Below are 18,685 nucleotides of genomic sequence, written 5' to 3'. Positions count from 1 at the left end.
ACATAACTAGGGACCTACCAAAATCACAGTGGATGTACACTGTGCAGTGGCTCTTTTAATCTTGCCCATTTTGCTGTATGCTCCCCCTGCCCCCGATTGGCAGAGGGGTCCTGCCACTTGCTGCTGATTGGCCAGGAGGCAAAAACCATGATTTTAAATATGCCACCATTTTTGCCTCCTAGCTGATCAGTAGTGAACAGGGGGCTCCTGGGGCTGAGGTTGGTGGGGGGCAGTCGCATGGTGAACTGAACAACATTAAAGGAGCTACTGCACCTTGTACTTCCATCATGATTTCAGTGTGTCTCTACACAACTGTTGGAACATTACAGCTGCTGTGCACACCAAATCAGCTGCTCCCCTTTTGAAACCGTTCCAAGTGTATGTGTCCAAACCCAGAAGAAGCAAGGGCTCATACTCCTGCGATGACAGTATTCACTCTCTGAGGTACAGTGCCACTCTCTTTTTGCATGTTCTCCTTCTGTAACTAAGATACTTGCTTTCTTGGCTGCTCAGTGACCCAGCCCTAACAGCGACATATTCACTCCTACAAAACTGATGGATAGGTTTTTCTAGTGCAGTGTGGCACATCAGCAGCAGTCAAGTCCCTAACCATGTAGTTTCTGGGCAGAAGTTAAGCTGGATAGATGCACAGCCATGTATTAAATCATGGTCATGATTTTGGATTTTTCCTGTTTTGCGGGGGATTATGTTATGTTATGTGCAACTACAGGATAATTGGATTTAGGGACCTCCCTAAGGCAGGCAGGACTGAATAATTTCCAAACTGATACTGTGGGAGACAAAGTCTTAGAGCGCGTAACAGTAGCTGTGTAGTTGCAATTCAGTCCATTACATAACATGAATATACTGACTTAGATGCCTAAAAATTGCATGCATCCCTTGAGTCTTGGTAATGGAATTTGGACTGCCATCGAATTTAAATTAAAAACCACACCTTACCATGGGGTTATGCTCCAGAAACTTTTATTTAACAAAAGAAAAGTTTGTTGTTTGTAAGTGGTGAGGAAAAAAATCAAAGAATTAAATGAGTGCAAACCAACTTATTGGATAATGAGTTTTCTTAACACCTCTTGACCACAAACATAAGGCATTAAGTATTGGATGTTCAACAACATATTAATAATTCAGTATTTAGGTATTGATGTACTGATCTACATCAAGCTGATATTAAAACATATATATCAGATATTTTGTGGTTTCCTGTTTATAGCAGTAAATTGGAACCCATTTATTTATTTGCCTAAGAAAAGACTAAGGGAAAACCATCTTCAAATATGTAAAAGATGCAAAGAGGAAGGTCATAAACGGTCATTAGGACACTAAGGTGCCTGCTACTACGAGAGCCAGGAAGGCTCGTCAGGTGTGGGTTGCCAGGGCAACAGGAGGCAGCAAACGACCCACACCTGCCAGCAATCAGCTGGCTATAAGGGGCAAGGCCTGGCTCTCTCTCTCAGGAAGGAGAGAGAGAGTTGAGACGAGAGGCGGTTCCCTGCCAGCAGCCAGAGGGGCAGGAGCTCCTGGAGTTAGGATGCGAGGAGAAGCCTAACAGCAAGTACAGCTTGACCAGAGTGGAGCAAGGTTGTTATAGCCAGAGGGCGTATGTTTGAGTTATAGCCAGGAGGCTCGAGTTTGTGTTGTTATGTATTACACTGAGTTTGTGTTGATGTTACATGGGCGGTTTGGGTGAAGCTATAAGGGGATGGAGGAGGCCTCATAGGGGACTCACGGTAGAGTGAGGACCCCAGCCCCAGTGAGGGCACGGAGTTCGGTGGTACAGACCCCAGCTCCAAAGAAGAGCCCGGCGAGGGGGCAGCACTGCAGGGAAGAGCCCGGCGAGGGGGCAGCACTGCAGGGAAGAGCCCGGCGAGGGGGCAGCACTGCAGGGAAGAGCCCGGCGAGGGGGCAGCACTGCAGGGAAGAGCCCGGCGAGGGGGCAGCACTGCAGGGAAGAGCCCGGCGAGAAGGGCAGCCTTGCAGAGGGAAGAGCCCGGCGAGAAGGGCAGCCTTGCAGAGGGAAGAGCCCGGCGAGAAGGGCAGCCTTGCAGAGGGAAGAGCCCGGCGAGAAGGGCAGCCTTGCAGAGGGAAGAGCCCGGCGAGAAGGGCAGCCTTGCAGAGGGAAGAGCCCGGCGAGAAGGGCAGCCTTGCAGAGGGAAGAGCCCGGCGAGAAGGGCAGCCTTGCAGAGGGAAGAGCCCGGCGAGAAGGGCAGCCTTGCAGAGGGAAGAGCCCTAGTGAGAAGGGCAGTCATACAGAGAAGGCCCTAGTGAGAAGGGCAGTTGTACAGAGAAAGCCCGCAAGGCCTAGACACGCCGGACACCCGGAGCAGGAGAACTGTGGCCAAGTGGAGGAGAGGTAGCCTCCCTACAAAAACACTTATCATCAAAGTCATGGCGGGCGAGAATAGGAGGGTGCAAATCCAAAGCTTGGCACAGTAGAGGAGGCGGCAAGGGCTAGCACGGCGACCCTGCCATCCCTCCTGTTACAATATCCACTGGGGATAGGACACAAAAGGCATGTTTACAACTCACCCTATGGGGCTGTACAGTGTACTATGGTGACTTAGCAATCACACATGTGATCACCAGTTACATTGCTGTAGCAACATGCTCCCCAGATAACACACTGCTATGAGGACATTGTGGTGAAATCTACCCATGCACACAGCGCAATAACCACCCATACTGTGTTGTGCTTTAGTATTTCCAAAATGAAATACTAAAGCACGGCACCATAGCAACGTCACAATACGGCAATGTGTAGATACTCCCAAAGTAACAGGAATAAATCACAAGAACTTTTTACATTGGTTATCAGAAAAAAAAATCTTTCTTACTGTAAATGTTGTTAGGCACTGGAATAAGCTATCTAGGGAGGCTGTGGAATCTCTAGCATTGTGGTTTTTAAGAGCAGGTTAGACAAATATCTGTCAGGTATGGTTGATCTTGTTATGTGACTGGATGGATTAGATGGCCTCAAGGTCATTTTCATCCCTGTTACCAATGGTTCTGTGATCTGAGATAAAGGTTTGGATAAATCTTCTATATGCTGCTGACAGTGAAACAAAGACAGAAAGGTAGATACCCAGCCCTACTTAGCAAAATAGGCATACAGCCATACCAGAGGAGAATTCTGCTAGGCCTGAAATGCAAGGTGAATCACACAACCTACACCCCTGTTGCCTTAGCACAGCATTCCACTCAAGCTATTACTGCTTTGAGCTAGCTTGAGTATCTCTTCATTGGGACCTTGGTTCTCTAACTACAGTTTCTTTTTTTATGTCATTTAGATCTCATCCTTTCCACACTTTTATCCTGTATATATAGGTGGTAGCCAGGAACTAAAATGGAGGGAAGAATACAACTTTTCTTCCTGTGCTGAAAGCATAAGGAGCTCCTCTCTCTGGCTTGAATAAGCAGTGGTCTGTGCTTGGTTTGCACTTCTCATTAACTGACTCCTTACGCTGTTTCTCTTTATTGTAACCACTGATTTTTATCTAAGCAACATAGCTCCTGTGGTTCTCGTTGTACGTTTTACTGCAGAAGTGCTGAAGAATAGTGTTTGCATTCACCTAAGATGAGTTTGTTTCTGTGAATTCTGCAAACACTGTAGTTTTCAGAGTGGAATATTGTGTGTGCAATCCTTTTATCAGTTGGGGGGGGGGGGGGTTATTCTTACTGTGGCAAGTGCAAGACCCAAGCCTTAAACAAACTAGTTTTATATTAGGTTTCTGTATCATGTCAGTCTTAATACTGTGAAAACATTACCATATTTACTTGAAGGATATATATATACTGGTGTTTCTGGGACACAAAGCAAGTTGATCCTTGGTATACATCTTTGTATATATTCTCCCTAACTTTTCTACAAAATAATAGAATATTAGTATTATGAATCGGTAAGTGTCAGTCTCACCTCCATCCTTGGTAAAGTCTTTGAAAAAATCATCAAGGCTCACATTTGTGAGAGCCCGGCAGGGCAAATTATGCTGAGGGGAAACCAGCATGGGTTTGTGGCGGGCAGATCGTGCCTGACCAACCTAGTCTCTTTCTATGACCAGGTTATGAAACGCCTGGACACAGGAGGAGGGGTGGATGTCGTATACTTAGACTTCAGGAAGGCCTTCGATACGGTATCCCACCCCATACTGGTGAACAAGTTAAGAGGCTGTGATGTGGATGACTGCACAGTCCGGTGGGTGGCGAATTGGCTAGAGGGTCGCACCCAGAGAGTCGTGGTAGATGGGTCGGTCTCGACCTGGAAGGGTGTGGGCAGTGGGGTCCCGCAGGGTTCGGTCCTTGGACCGATACTCTTTAATGTCTTCATCAGTGACTTGGACGAGGGAGTGAAATGTACTCTGTCCAAGTTTGCAGATGACACAAAGCTATGGGGAGAAGTGGACACGCCGGAGGGCAGGGAACAGCTGCAGGCAGACCTGGATAGGTTAGACAAGTGGGCAGAAAACAACAGAATGCAGTTCAACAAGGAGAAATGCAAAGTGCTGCACCTAGGGAGGAAAAATGTCCAGCACACCTACAGCCTAGGGAATGACCTGCTGGGTGGCACAGAGGTGGAAAGGGATCTTGGAGTCCTAGTGGACTCCAAGATGAACATGAGCCGGCAGTGTGACAAAGCCATCAAAAAAGCCAATGGCACTTTATCGTGCATCAGCAGATGCATGACGAATAGGTCCAGGGAGGTGATACTTCCCCTCTATCGGGCGCTGGTCAGACTGCAGTTGGAGTACTGCATGCAATTCTGGGCGCCACACTTCAAGAAGGATGCGGATAACCTGGAGAGGGTCCAGAGAAGGGCCACTCGTATGGTCAAGGGCCTGCAGACCAAGCCCTATGAGGAGAGACTAGAGAAACTGGATCTTTTCAGCCTCCGCAAGAGAAGGTTGAGAGGCGACCTTGTGGCTGCCTATAAGTTCATCACGGGGGCACAGAAGGGAATTGGTGAGGATTTATTCACCAAGGCGCCCCCGGGGGTTACAAGAAACAATGGCCACAAGCTAGCAGAGAGCAGATTTAGACTGGACATTAGGAAGAACTTCTTCACAGTTCGAGTGGCCAAGGTCTGGAACGGGCTCCCAAGGGAGGTGGTGCTCTCCCCTACCCTGGGGGTCTTCAAGAGGAGGTTAGACGAGTATCTAGCTGGGGTCATCTAGACCCAGCACTCTTTCCTGCTTATGCAGGGGGTCGGACTTGATGATCTATTGAGGTCCCTTCCGACCCTAACATCTATGAATCTATGAATCTAAGTGCTGTTTGCAGATAAGCAGTTTCTCATCCCCATTGTTCTCTCATGTAGGCCTTATTAGCCATTCTTTCACAGGGGTCAGGGGAATTTTATGTCTAGTGCTCCTGATTCATCCCTTCCTATTCAACAAAAAAGTTCTCTCTTTCAGGAAGGCATCAGAAATGTTAACTAGAGCACTCACTGGTTTTTGGTTTTTTTTTCCTTTTTGTTTCTAGACTATTTGCTTTTCGGATGCAAGAAAGAAATGTCCTGTTCTTGCATCTGAAAAATTTCATTTTTGTTTGACTAGATCATTATTTTATTTATTTTATGCTTGCACAGCACCCTGGTAGCCCTTTTGTTGACATCAGTGCCTAAGAGGTAGATATACAGATTTTATACCTTTCATTATATTGTGCCATTGAGCTCTGGTATAAATGATGTGTTTACCATTATATTCTTTAGCGGGAAGACACCCACTGTACAGCTGGCACTGGACACTTGTAAAAAGTTTACTCAAGTACAACTCCACAATCTAGGGATACGCAGATACTTTCCTTTTGGGAAGGTAGTAAGAACACATCTGGGAGAGGAAGAGGGGTCAGTTGAGAGAAGACATAGGACTTCAGAGAGAGAGAGAAGAACCAGTGGATGACTGTTCATTTATGGAACTTACTTACCACAGGGTAAGTGGTTAGACATCTGCTATCTAAAGTACTAGCAGCATGCATGACTCTAAACTGGGATAGTCACAAAAGTCAAAAGTGCAAAGTTCATTATGGGCAGGAAGACTCTAAAAGCAGAATCTCTGAATGAGTCAGCGGAAACTGCAAAACTGGAAGGAGCAAACTGACAAGCTTGGAGGAAATGTAGGTTACAGGTGACGGAGTATAATGTTTTAACTCAAGTAAAATCAATTTAAATATGAACAGTTGAAGTCTCTTCCTGTGATGAGAGAACTTCTAATAGAAATGAAGAGGTAAAGTACACATTTGATTTTTGATTCTCTTATAAGTTTGATAATCTTTTATATATAAATCTCCCGATTTCAAAAGTGAGACTTCATCATCTTAACAGTCTATGCCAGAAAGACTGTTAACAATATATTATTGAAATTAATAAGGCTAATTTAATTTGTCATACTGATGCTTTTTTTTCTATCCCACAAACAGTAAGTCAGTTATTAAAATGTTTTTGAAGAGTAATTACACATGCTGTCTTTAAGACAGTCTGAGAATACTACCAGTAGTAGATTAAAATTCTAGTCTAATAGTTGCTCTAACAGTGCCTGTTTACATTTGTGACTTTATTGTTATGGCATGTGGTAGTTTTTAATATTTTTATAATTGTGCATGCCTCCTTGATTTGATTTCATGGATGTTTAGGGTCAGCAGGGACCTCAGTAGATCATCGAGTCCGACCCCCTGCCCTGGGCAGGAAAGAGCACTGGGGTCAGATGACAACAGCTAGGTGCTTGTCTAGTCTCCTCTTAAAGACCTCCAAGGTAGGGAAGAGCACTACCTCCCTTGGAAGCCCACTCCAGATTTTGGCAACCCTCACCATAAAAACAACTTTCCTAATGTCTAATCTAAATCTGCTCTCCCTCTTTATGGCTGTCGTTCCTAGTAACCCCAAGGGGTGCCCTGGTAAACAGAGTATCCCCTATTTCTTGCTGCTCCCCTCTGATAAATTTGTAGACCGCTACAAGATCCCCTCTTAGCCTTCTTGCAGAGGCTGAAGAGATTCAGATCCTTCGGTCTCTCTTCATAGGATCTTACCTGTAGGCCCATAACCATATGAGTAGCCCTCCTCTGAACTCTCTCACTCTCAAGGTTATCCACATCCCTGTTGAAGTGCAGTGCCCAGAACTGGACACAGTACTCCAGCTGTGATCTTACCAATGCTGTATGGAGGGGAAGTATCACCTCCTTAGACATGCTCATGATGCACCTTCTAATGGATGAAAGAATGCGGTTGGCTTTACTTATCACTTCATCACATTGATTGTATACTATAACATAGTGGTGCTCAACTTTTTTACCTGATGGGCCAGATGGAGAATGCCTGGTTCAACCATGGGCTAGATGGTTGTTTTAATTCAGTGCCTGGGTCTGGCATGGCAGCCATCATCCAGCCATGGACAGTCAGACAACCTTGCCCTGCAGTGTGGGAAAGCAGCTTCACTAAGTCTTGCATAAAGGGGAAAGGGGTTGGGACCCAGCCCTGCAGGGGGAAGGGGGCGTAGCCCAGCCCCAACCTGTGCCTGGAAAGAAGGGGGCATGGCCCAGTCTCAACTGGCCCCTACAGGGGAGAAGAAGGCATGGCCCAGCATGGCCCATGAGGAAGAGGGGGTGTGGCCTGGCCCCAGCCCAGTACCATGGGAAAAAGAGGGTGTGGTCTGGCCTTGCAGGGAGGAAAGGGGCATGGCCCAGTCCCATCCCGGCCTTGTAGGGGGAAAGGGGCATGCCTCTGACAAGGCATACAGGGCTTGGGGTTTGGGAATTCAGCAGGGGGGATGGTGGCTGTATTAATGGTCACTGTTCCCCCGCCACCAAGTTTCCTGACCTGCTGAGAGCCCTGTGGGCCATACATGATGGCTCTGGGAGCCACGTTTGGCCTGTGGACTGAATCGCCCTTACTATAAGACACTGGGGTAGGGGAGGTTAGATTGTGGGTTTCTGCACATACATGTATGTCCCCTGGCAGTGGCGATGGCAACCGAGGACCTCCTGCAGACACTGCTGATGCTGCCGGTGGCAGAGGGGTGGGCGGTGGTGAGCGCTGACCAGGGGTTGGCGATCACCTGCAGACACCGCGGGCAGTGTCAGCAGTGGCTAGCGGTAATTGCTGATGGCCCACAGATGCCGCCGGCAGTGTCAGTGGCGGGGCGGGGCGGGGGTGGGGGGGAGGTGGCGAGCGGCAACCGCCCGCTGGCACCGCTGGCAGTGTTAGTGGTGCCTTTCCATAGGGGGTGTGCTGCCACGCTCAGGGGGTGCACATTCACCCGCGCTCACCCCCTACGCATCGCCAGTGTGCACATAGCACATAATGGGCTGTGAAGAATTGATCAATTTGCTTACAGAAGATGCATTTGAGACATTTAGTGCAAGCCCCAGTGGCTAGAGATTTCCTGCCAAGAGCTGCCACCCAGAACAGCAAAGAAACATAGTTTGGAAATTACTTGAAAAGGTGACCTCAGTTTGTACCCTAAGCTGACAAAGAGATTCAGACTCAAGAGAAAATGGCATGAACCCTAGAGGGAATTCATAAACCTCTTTGCTGACATGGATTCTGTTTAGACTGGGCCTTGCCTTTCTGATACAAAAACTAAGTGCACTCAGTTAACTAGTCCATTTAGGTTGGTCTAATAAAAGATATCAAATTCACCCAAGGAACCTTGTCTGCCTCAGTTAACTAGTAAATACCATCTTGTTTGAGAGAGGTTGCCACCTTTTGTGAAATGCAGCATTCTTCCCTTTACAAAGATAAAGACTCCAGGAACAGTGTCAGTCTGAGCTTATTGGACCATGGAAATAGCAAGGAATGCTGTAATTTAAAGACCTACTCTCAACCCAGAGAGCTGTGGCCTTGCCCTCTGTTGTGTCCAGATGAGCGTGGCTGTGCAGTACGTGGTGCCACAGACACATCTGCGGACCCACATACTGCAAGCTTAGCTGTTCTCTGCATTGCAAGGGAGCAGAGTGTGTGGGTGGGTGGTCGTGGTGGTGGGGGGGGGGTTGATCCCTGCGTAAAACCAAGGAGAGCAGCGTGTGTGTCAGTGTGCCCCACTCAAACCAGAACCTGGCTGGCTGCAGCCACAATCCATATGCTGGCCAGACTCCTACCAGCAGGATCACACGCGATCAGAGGTCAGGAAAACAGACCTAATGATGAGAGGCCGAGAGCTATGGGACTCTTCAGCCTGGAAAAGTGCAGGCTCAGGGGTGATCTGGTGGCCGCCTATAAGTTTATCGGGGTGTTCACCAGGATCTGGGGGAACACCTGTTCATCAGAGCACCCCAAGGGATGACAAGGTCAAATGGTCACAAACTCCTCCATGACCGTTTCAGGCTGGACATAAAGAAGAACTTCTTTACTGTCCGAGCCCCCAAGGTCTAGAATAGACTGCTGCCAGAGGTGGTTCAAGCACCTACTTTGACAACCTTCAAGAGAAATTTGGATGTTTACCTTGCTGGGATCCTATGACTCCTGCTGACTTCCTGCCCCTCGGGCAGGGGGGCTGGACTCAATGATCTTCTGAGTTTCCTTCCAGCCCTAACATCTATGAAATCACCACTGCTGCAGCCTGGGAGGCCCAGTACTGGCCCCAGCCTTCCATACCCCACCCGTGGTAACCTGCCACATGCCAGAGGACGTGTGTCACAGATATTCCCCAGGGACAACTAGTGGAGGCGCAAGGTGTCCCACTGCTAATTGTCCCTAGGGAAACAAACGTCCACGCTCATGTGGACACAGCCACTAAGGCATAAGTACAGACAGTCAAAAAGCCAGAGGCTGAATCAATTCAACCTTCTCAGGTTAGTCTAAGCTGCATAGATTGAACCAAGAAGCAAGTGAACAGACATTCACTTTTGATTCTGAAAATGCAGCCACATGCCTGCAGTGTGGCCCAGGCCAGAAACTGGAGGCACTAGAGCATGCCTCCCTACTCCACTATAGCAGACAGCTTGGGCCAAAGCTAGTCCACCCACCCTGGAAAAGGTTCGCAGTGAAGGTGCAAAGCATCTTTGGATGCTGGGAAACTGTGAGTTAACTTGAATCTGGAGGTGACCTGGGATAGAAGTTTAATAAACCGATTTAACCTAAATCAGTTAAGTCTGATAGTATATCCATTCATGTTTATCTTAAACCAGTTTCCGCCAGTTTGAAAGCAGTTTACATACACTGAACTTCTGTTGTGTTACATATATGAACCAGTTTCTGGCCACTTGTACCAGTTTATGTGTAATTTCTGTCCCTAGCCCAGATGCTTTACTGGGACTGGATTCAAGTGGGCATTTAAAGAGACTGGAAAAAGCTGGCCCTCTCAAGCAGTAGCCCTCTCTGGAATCCCTGACACTTTAATTGAAGTTATGTCATAGCGTTGTTGTAGTGATGGTGGTCCAGGGAATGTGAGAAGCAAGGTTTGTTTGGTAATATATAGTTGGTTCAATAAAAGATAAGCAAAGCAAAAAAAAAAAGCAACAAACCTTGCTTCTTGCTTTAATTGGATACAGTTATGTCTGTGTGAGATTCTTGTTTTAAGAACAAGAAATGGCATGGCTTCTGTGTTTCTGCTAATACAGTAGCAATACTGAAGTGAGATTTTAGAACCTGTAAGTTGTCAGTCCCATTTTAAATGTAAATTCTATAAGAGGTGGTGGTATGGCATTGTATTGCTTGAGTTGTGACAAATACTACAAAAATACAGACAATAGTATTCATGCTAGGCATCTGAGGACATTTTTGTGGATGCCTGTATAAGACCAGGTGCCCCCTGAAAGATGGTACCTTCACCTGGTGCCCTCTCACTCCCCCCTAGTTAAACTACTGGTCACACAAAGCAAACATTTAATTGGTGAATCTAAAAGAATCTTTACTTGGGAAATTGTGTTTGCTATAATTTAAAAATAAGCTCTTCATGATACTTTCATAAACATATCCAGCTTTCCTTTACCATTCTTTATGCTTCATGTGCATCATATTTGCTTTCCTTGTTTTAAAAAGACAATCTCTACACTAGGCAGGCCTCAAATCTGATGTCATATTTCTGTATTTACCTAGTTGTTTTCAAAATTTCAACAGTTCCTGTAATAACCAAGCATGAAACAGGAAATGTGCCCAACTGGAGGAAAACAAATAGATTTCCTTTAAAGGCAGCAAGAAATAAGAACACATGAGCGAAAGATACAGTATCATTTTAGAGCTGATTTTGTAAATAAAGTAGGACATGATAGAAAAGCTATTCATGTGAGTTTGGACTGAGGGGTAACGAGTTAATTCACTTAAAAATGAAGGATACATAGAAGTAACTAAACCTCTTGATTTCAAAAGGGTGAACTGATAAACTAAGAATACTGCTTAGAAAAATCAAACGGACTGAAGATCTTCAGGACTTGAATGTTCAAGTGGCTTAGAATTTTTTGAAGTTAAAGGTACTGAAAACACCTGGAATCTGAATCCCTGTAACAGGCCTCAGCTTCTCCGTAGTGTTTTCTGTCCTCTGTTAGTCACCTGGGACTTACTAAGCATTTTGGCTTCTTAGTTGGTTACCCCCCTCGCTTTTGCCCACCAGGTCTTTGTTGGTAGTTATTATAAGTTAGGGAGGTGGCCCTCAATTTAGGCAAGAATGATACAAGGTGTCTCTCTTCACTCTAGTGATCACCAAGGTGCCTTCAGTTGGCTCAGTCAGTAGTCTAACCCTGTTTTTGAAATTACCTGCCAGTTCATAGACATTAGGGCTGGAAGGAACCTCAGAAGATCGAGTCCAGCCCCCTGCCTCAGGGGCAGGAAGTCAGCAGGGATCATAGGATCCCAGCAAGATTGAGCATCCAGATGTCTCTTGAAGGCATTCAAAGTAGGTGCTTGAACCACCTCCAGCAGCAGTCTATTCCAAACCTTGGGGGCTCAGACAGTAACGAAGTTCTTCCTTATGTCCAGCCTGAAACGGTCATGAAGGAGTTTGTGACTGTTCGACCTTGCCATCCCTTGGGGTGCTCTGGTGAACAAACTTTTCCCCAAATCCTGGTGAGCACCCCTGATAAACTTATAGGTGGCCACCAGATCACCTCTGAGCCTGCGCTTTTGCAGGCTGAAGAATCCCATGGCGCTCAGCCTCTCATCATAAGGTCTGTTTTCCTGACCTCTGATCATGCACGTGGCTCTCCTCTGGACTCTCTCAAGCTTCTCCACCAGGGCTTGGGCTGCTGCATGCATTGTGGTTGCTCAGGGCTGCAGTCCTCCTTAAGACTGTTCCTTAGGCCAGCATACCAAATATCATTGGGCTGGGCTTTTGACTGATCTTGTTGTCTTGTGCTAGTCCCCCTTCTTGGCCTACTTATAGTAATCTGCTACCTCCATCACCACTAATTCTACTAACATGCAAAACAGCCTGTTGTACTAGTCCTGGGGTCCTGGTAGCCCACTCGCACAGAGTCCTGGGGGCCAGGTGGCTCACTTGCATAAGGCTGGGAAGCAATGAGGATCTGTTTCCCTACATACAGGACTGAGGAGTCCTCAAAATCTGCTCCCCCACAAACAGGTCAATATCCAATGACACCAAACAGTTTCACATGACTTGATTTAACGTAATAACAAAAAGACTCAAATAACTTAGCAGCAAAAGGGGCCTTTCCTCTAAGCATGCCCCTTTCAAAATCAAGGTGGAAAGACTTTTTTTTTTTTTTTTTAAATAGCAAAAAATTCTTCAGCTGTACAAATAAAGAGAGGACCAGGAAAGGTGAGGGTGAAGTTGTAAATTAAGATAATCTACATCTGGGCCCAAAATCTAAATAATCTGTTTTCAAGATACATGATGATGTAGGCAAGGACAGGAAGGCTAATCCACTACCCCCACTAGTGCCTGCCCTATTACTGCCCCCCTTTTCACCTCAGTAGACCATCTGCAGTAGTCGGGGGGGATGAATTTAAGATGATCCTCCAACAATTAGATTTCATACATGGAAAGTTTTAATAAAATTTATCATTTTTACTTGTATAGAGTCTAATTATTGGGGGTTGTCTTAAATCCAAGGTTATCTTGTATTTGGGTAAATACATTATAAAGAGATAAGTCTGGAAGATATTTCCCTAACCTCTAGGCTACTGAGCTGAAACTTCTTCCTTTGTTTGGCTCCCAGCAGCTCCATGTGCAGGGCATTCTTTTCTGTTTCACCATAGGATGAAATAGAATTAAAAACTCTGTGCAAATGCCAAAGACTTAAGTTACAAGGTTGCATAAATGCTATTTAGGTGCATAATGTGAAATAGCAGTCTGCTGCAATAGCTAACACTGCTCTGCTATGGACAGACCCATGTTCTAGCTGGAACCCCATAATCAGTTCTTCTTTATGTGGGCCTACTGAAAAGTAGACTCGGGGACATACTTAAGATCTAGAACTGAATTTATCTTTTGGAACCAATTAGATTTCAAGTTGATGCTCTCTAAATAGTTTAAATACCACGTGGCATGCAGCCTGTACATATTTGTATGCTTTTTCTACATTTCCCAAAAATAAAGTTCATTTAAACATCCACATGACAATCTAATTAATATTAAATAAAGAAAACAATCCCAGTGGATCTTGGAAATAACCCACATATTGCTCTAGCTTTGTCACACAAGTTACTGTAATTAAATATCTAGGCTGCATTGGAGTCATCCTGTAATGACGAGTTATGTCTAAATAAGACATTTGCAATGCACAAAATATTTTTTTTATTCACACAAAACTGACAGAGCAAGAAACAAGCAAAATGAAAACATTCAATAAAGATCTCAGCACTTAGACAATTGATTCCCAATCAGTCTAATATCTATATTAACAAGCCACTGTTTTAATCCGTGATTCTCAGACTATTGGTTATCAGCAATTGTCTGAGGTGAAAGGATTGCTAGTCTGCCCCACTTCCTTGTTACTAGTCTGCCATGGGAGCTAATTGGTTCCTCCAAGGCCACAAACCTCTGCACCGCCATCTGTCTCTTTTAAAACACCTTGGACTTATCAACACAGGGAAAATAAATCAGTATTAGAAAATGGGTTAATACATTTTTGAGCTGTCATGATGTTAGACACAACTCAGCATCTAGCTGTACTTAAGGATGTATTACTTTGTCATTGTCTTCTCAGGTTTTTACTGAGAAACTTCTGTAGCTGGCACAAACTTTTCTAAAATTAAAAGGAAGTAAAACCTAGATATGGCAAAATATAACCATAAGGCTTATCCATATAGTTTGACCAAAATATGATTTATCATTTCTGTGCTTTCTAAGGCTAATTTTATACTGAAAAAAGCCCCAATGATTAGCACCTGGGTCGGAGTATCCAGAGAAGCATAGCATGGGTATGTGCAGCCACATTGTAAAGCCCTATCTGAAGTTGTACTCTCATTATTTATGCACTTACTCATGTGTGTCTGGAGATACAGTTAATACAGGCCAGAATTTTTTTCTTCTTTCATATGACAAAAACAGTAGCTGCACATGCAGATTTCCCGACACAGCTCGGGGCTGGCTGGGAACTGTGCCGGTCGTGGGAAGGTCCAAGCCCTGTCCCTGATCTGCCAGTGGAGCGAGGTAGCTGCTAGCTGCCCAACCAGAAGATCGGGGCAGGGAGATGGGATCCACCCCACCTCTGCAGCTCTTTCCCAGTCCTGTGCCGCTGATCAGGGAGCCAGGGCCAGGAGCTTCCTGCTGCTAGGGCAGGGGGACATTGTCCCCACCCCAGCAGCATGGAGCCCCCTGAGACTAGGAGACAGCCATCTCCTCACCCAGTGCTCCCTGCCAGCCCCTGAGATAGCAGCCAGTGGTACCCAGTGGTAGCAGGGGCCCATTGGAGGGGTGCAGGGAACTGAGTGAAGATCTTAATCCTCTCATGTGTAGACACATGCCTGAAAACCCTTACTCTGGCTTAATTTACACCAGAATAAATGCATGTGTGGTTCTCAAGCTTTTTATACTTGAACACCCCTCAATGGACTTGAGACACCCCCATAAAATGTCAGCTTTTAGTTGCACTTGTTTTTTGACTATAGAAAAATAAATAGAGCAGTTCTTCTGTTGCAAAGAACTCAACCCAATTCCACAGTGTCTGTATAGATTGTACGCTTTAGCAGGGCTTTTTGGCACTTTTATCAAATAGCTGATTCAACCTATGGATTGAGCCTCTTCTGGGCATGTACTGGGCTCGGCGCTGGGATGCATCAAGTTTAAAGTAAAGCACTTTTTCTTTTTAATTTTTTTACACTTCTGTAAGTAGCCCATGTTTATACATCTAACAGTGCTAACATTGTATTGTACCCCACAGCATCCTTGAAAGGATTTCAAAGGATCCCTGGCTGAGAATTGCTGGTCTAATACCTGATAATTATGGGGTTTCGCCTAGCTACAATTTTGGGACTTATCTGGTTTGTACATGTACCCAGGCACCACATACCAGCACGGCCCTAGTGAGCATGCTTAGAAGCCTCGCACTAGACTCGGAGGAGAAGCAGGGAATGGGGCTCCCTCCACTCCAGTAGAGTGCGAGTACGTGACTGCACAGCGGGGAGTGGCCATGCCCACCCCTCCTCAGCTCAGCTTCCCTGTGGAAGGGAGGGCTGCTCTAGTGTCCCTGGGCTTCTGGCCTGAGCCACCGCAGGCATATGCTGAATGTCTATCCACTTGTAAACTGGTTCACACTCTGCAGGTTAGACTAACCTCTAAAGACTGTATCAATTCAGGCTCCGGCTTTTTGAATGTCTGTCCCTAGCCACTGAAAAAGACCATGGTTAGAAACAGTGGCCATTTCAGAGCTGCAGCTTGCAAAAGAGGTACACCCCTTGGCAACCTACATAAGTTGAAGGCAAGCTAATAATGTAGATGAGTGACACTAGCATAGCGTAGGATTTTACAGAGATATATTTATAACTCCTGAATTACAGGTTTAGAATTGCTAAAAGGACATAAAATCCTGTTTCAGTTGCCTGTGTAATCACTATTTTCCAACAAGGTAATTGAGAAGGAGGTATTTATTTTTAAAACTCTCCACAGAGAAAAAGCATAGTTGCATTTTAAAGTTTTGTTTCATTTTTGCTAACTCAGTAGTGATGGCAAAATGAAACAGGGTTATTTTATACTTAATTGAGATTAAATATATTCAAAGGTGTACGTGAAAGTATTAAACCTCTTCCGAGAAAAAAGTAACCATGAAACACTTCCTTATGTATTAAGCTAGATATATTTTACCAGCTTCACTTTAGAGTCCTATAAAATGTTTGTCAATGCAGGTTTGGAAATGTAAGGTGTATATAGAAAGGGCTGTCTAAAAATGTCCTAATTTAACAGCAAATATCATTGCTGTAATTTTTTTAAGGAACACACAGTTGTTGTTGGGTTTTTATTTGTTTAGAAAGGTTATAATTTCCAGTTGAACTTCAGTAACATAACAGAAGGGAGCAACCAGGGCACCAGTCCTGAGGGAGGGATGTGGGGAGGGGGCACACAAGTAATGGCATTGACTGGCCCATGGGTGGCTGCTGCTCGGGGCACTCAAGTGCCCATTTACACCTCCAATTATAAGGATGTGTTTATCATAACTATTTTTAATCTACTTATTACCACTCCATGTAAATATTGGTTACTATAGTGAGATCTGCATTAGCCTAGCTCACCCAGGCACAAGTCAATCCTTGAACTCTAACCCACTACTTTAATCTGGTCCCAGCCACATAGTTTCTCTCCAGGCTCAGCAGCACAGGATCTAATGCCAGGGTTCTTCTGCTCCACAGGGCTTAGCCAAAAACATAAGTAATACAAAATAAATAGACCTTTAACCTTGTCACAGTAATGCAGTCCCTCTCTGGACCCAGGAATACAAACTCAAAGCCCAGGTTTAATTTGCACCACAGAGCTCAGCAGAAAGCATAAAACAATCCAGAATGGGCACCCACAGGCATAGATTAGTTTTCACCCCAAAATCTTCCTTCTTCCTTGAAGGAGTCTTCACTCTCCACATGACCATGACCTCTTCAGGTTCTTTCCTCCTCACTTCCTCTTCCTGGCTCTCTCTCTCCCATCAGCCAGCCAGCTTCCCTTCATTATTGGCTAATTGATCCAGGCTGCAAGCCTGCAGACTGTTTACAGTTACTGTGTCAAGTTAATCTATAAACAGAAACATGGATATTTAAAGATATAAACAAAAGGGTTTTCCTTTTTAATATTTCATTCAGTGGTTTCATAATACAGGCATTGAGAATTTACCTTTAATTTCCATGGAAACAGTACTTCTTAATTATATTTCCCCTGCGTTTTCAATTTTAATGAATTGTCTTTTACATCCTATCCTAAACTGTTGTATGGTGCTACACACTTGTTACGTGGTTGCTGTCTTGAGAATTGAGTGAAGTGGAAAGATTGTGTTCATTACCAAAAAATGTTTGGGCATTTGGGAATTAATAGAGTATTGTCTGTAAAGTGTTCTACTTCCTCAAATGAAAGGATGTGAATCAGAGGATAATAAACTCTGGAATGTTTGATAACTTACAAGTTCCTGTTCAGTTTTAAATAACTATGTGGTCTGTTATCATCACCTCCACTAGTTTCTTTTGACTTACTGTGTTCAAGATATGGCAGCACAGTTCAAGCTCAGACAGCAGTAATTCTTCCTTTGGATGCAACTACATATGCAATGAATTCAAAGCAATAAACTCTGGAGCAGTTTGAGCTGGAGTAAACTACTCTGGGGCACAGCATCTACACAAGCCCTGGGCTCCAGGTAGTGGCATTAGGCAGGAAGGGCTGCCTGCAAGACAAGGGTACTGAAAGTGTGGAGCTGTGTGGCTGGGTGGCAGACAGGAGTCTGGCCCCCTGCTGATTGAGCTGACTGGGCACAATTTATGCCCATAGTCAGCATTTATACATGCATATAATCACAGTTAATTATCCCACTATAAAATTAGTTTTGTCCCTGACTGTACTATCTTACTGTAGCATTAATTAGTTTACTACACCCTAATAGCGTTACATGTGTAAATGGTGACGCTTTACTCTCCAGCTAATTAGTCTAAGCTGCAGTTAAGTGCATGTGTAGATACAGCCACTGTGTAGCTAGTGAGTGAACGGTCTCTCATCAATTAAAGGCTAACCTAAAGGAATCCTCGAAACATGGTACCTGACTAACCTTTAGGGGTATTTTGCTTCCAGTCAAATGCACCACGTGTCCCAGTTCACAATTTGTATCAGTATTAATACCTTGGCTACATTTCTTTTGGCTTTGTCATATGTATTATAATAACACAATAGATTTAAAAATTTAGTGGATGTTTTACCATTTCATTCCTATATATTTACTCTGTTCTCTAGTAGGGTTCTCTCATATGATATATATTGTCAGAACAAAGCACAGCTTTAGGATACCTGTAAACAGAGTTCTTCCACTTACTCCTACAGACACCCCTAAGAACCCATTTAGTTCAGTACCAAGAGGCCCTCTGAATCTTTCATTTAATTTTCAATTTACCTTCAAATAAGCATACTTTTTTTTCTCAGAAAGCAAGGAAAGAATCACTTTCCCTTTGTTTTAGGTTGCTTGTTGGCTCACCTTGGAGTGGATATCCAGCTAATAGAATGGGAGATATATACAGATGTCCTGTTGACTCATCTCAAACCACATGTGAAAAACTAAATTTGCAAAGTAAGTTGTAATTAACACCAAGTTGGGATAATCCATT

The 18,685-nt window shown here is 44.7% G+C and overlaps 1 protein-coding gene across 1 annotated transcript in view; it reads left to right on the top strand.

Moving 5' to 3' along the window:
* Positions 1-18,685, top strand: part of ITGA2 (integrin subunit alpha 2) — a 113,783-nt gene that overhangs the window by 27,041 nt on the left and 68,057 nt on the right. The window contains exon 3 of the mRNA XM_014594040.3: positions 18,539-18,648. Coding sequence (XP_014449526.2) covers positions 18,539-18,648 — 110 coding nt within the window. The remainder of the gene's footprint in view (positions 1-18,538; positions 18,649-18,685) is intronic.

This window comes from Alligator mississippiensis, chromosome 3 (assembly GCF_030867095.1).
Source record: "Alligator mississippiensis isolate rAllMis1 chromosome 3, rAllMis1, whole genome shotgun sequence".
Classification (NCBI taxonomy): domain Eukaryota; kingdom Metazoa; phylum Chordata; order Crocodylia; family Alligatoridae; genus Alligator; species Alligator mississippiensis.
The sequence above is the reverse complement of the archived record's forward strand: the minus strand, read 5'-3'. Positions and strand labels throughout refer to the sequence as shown.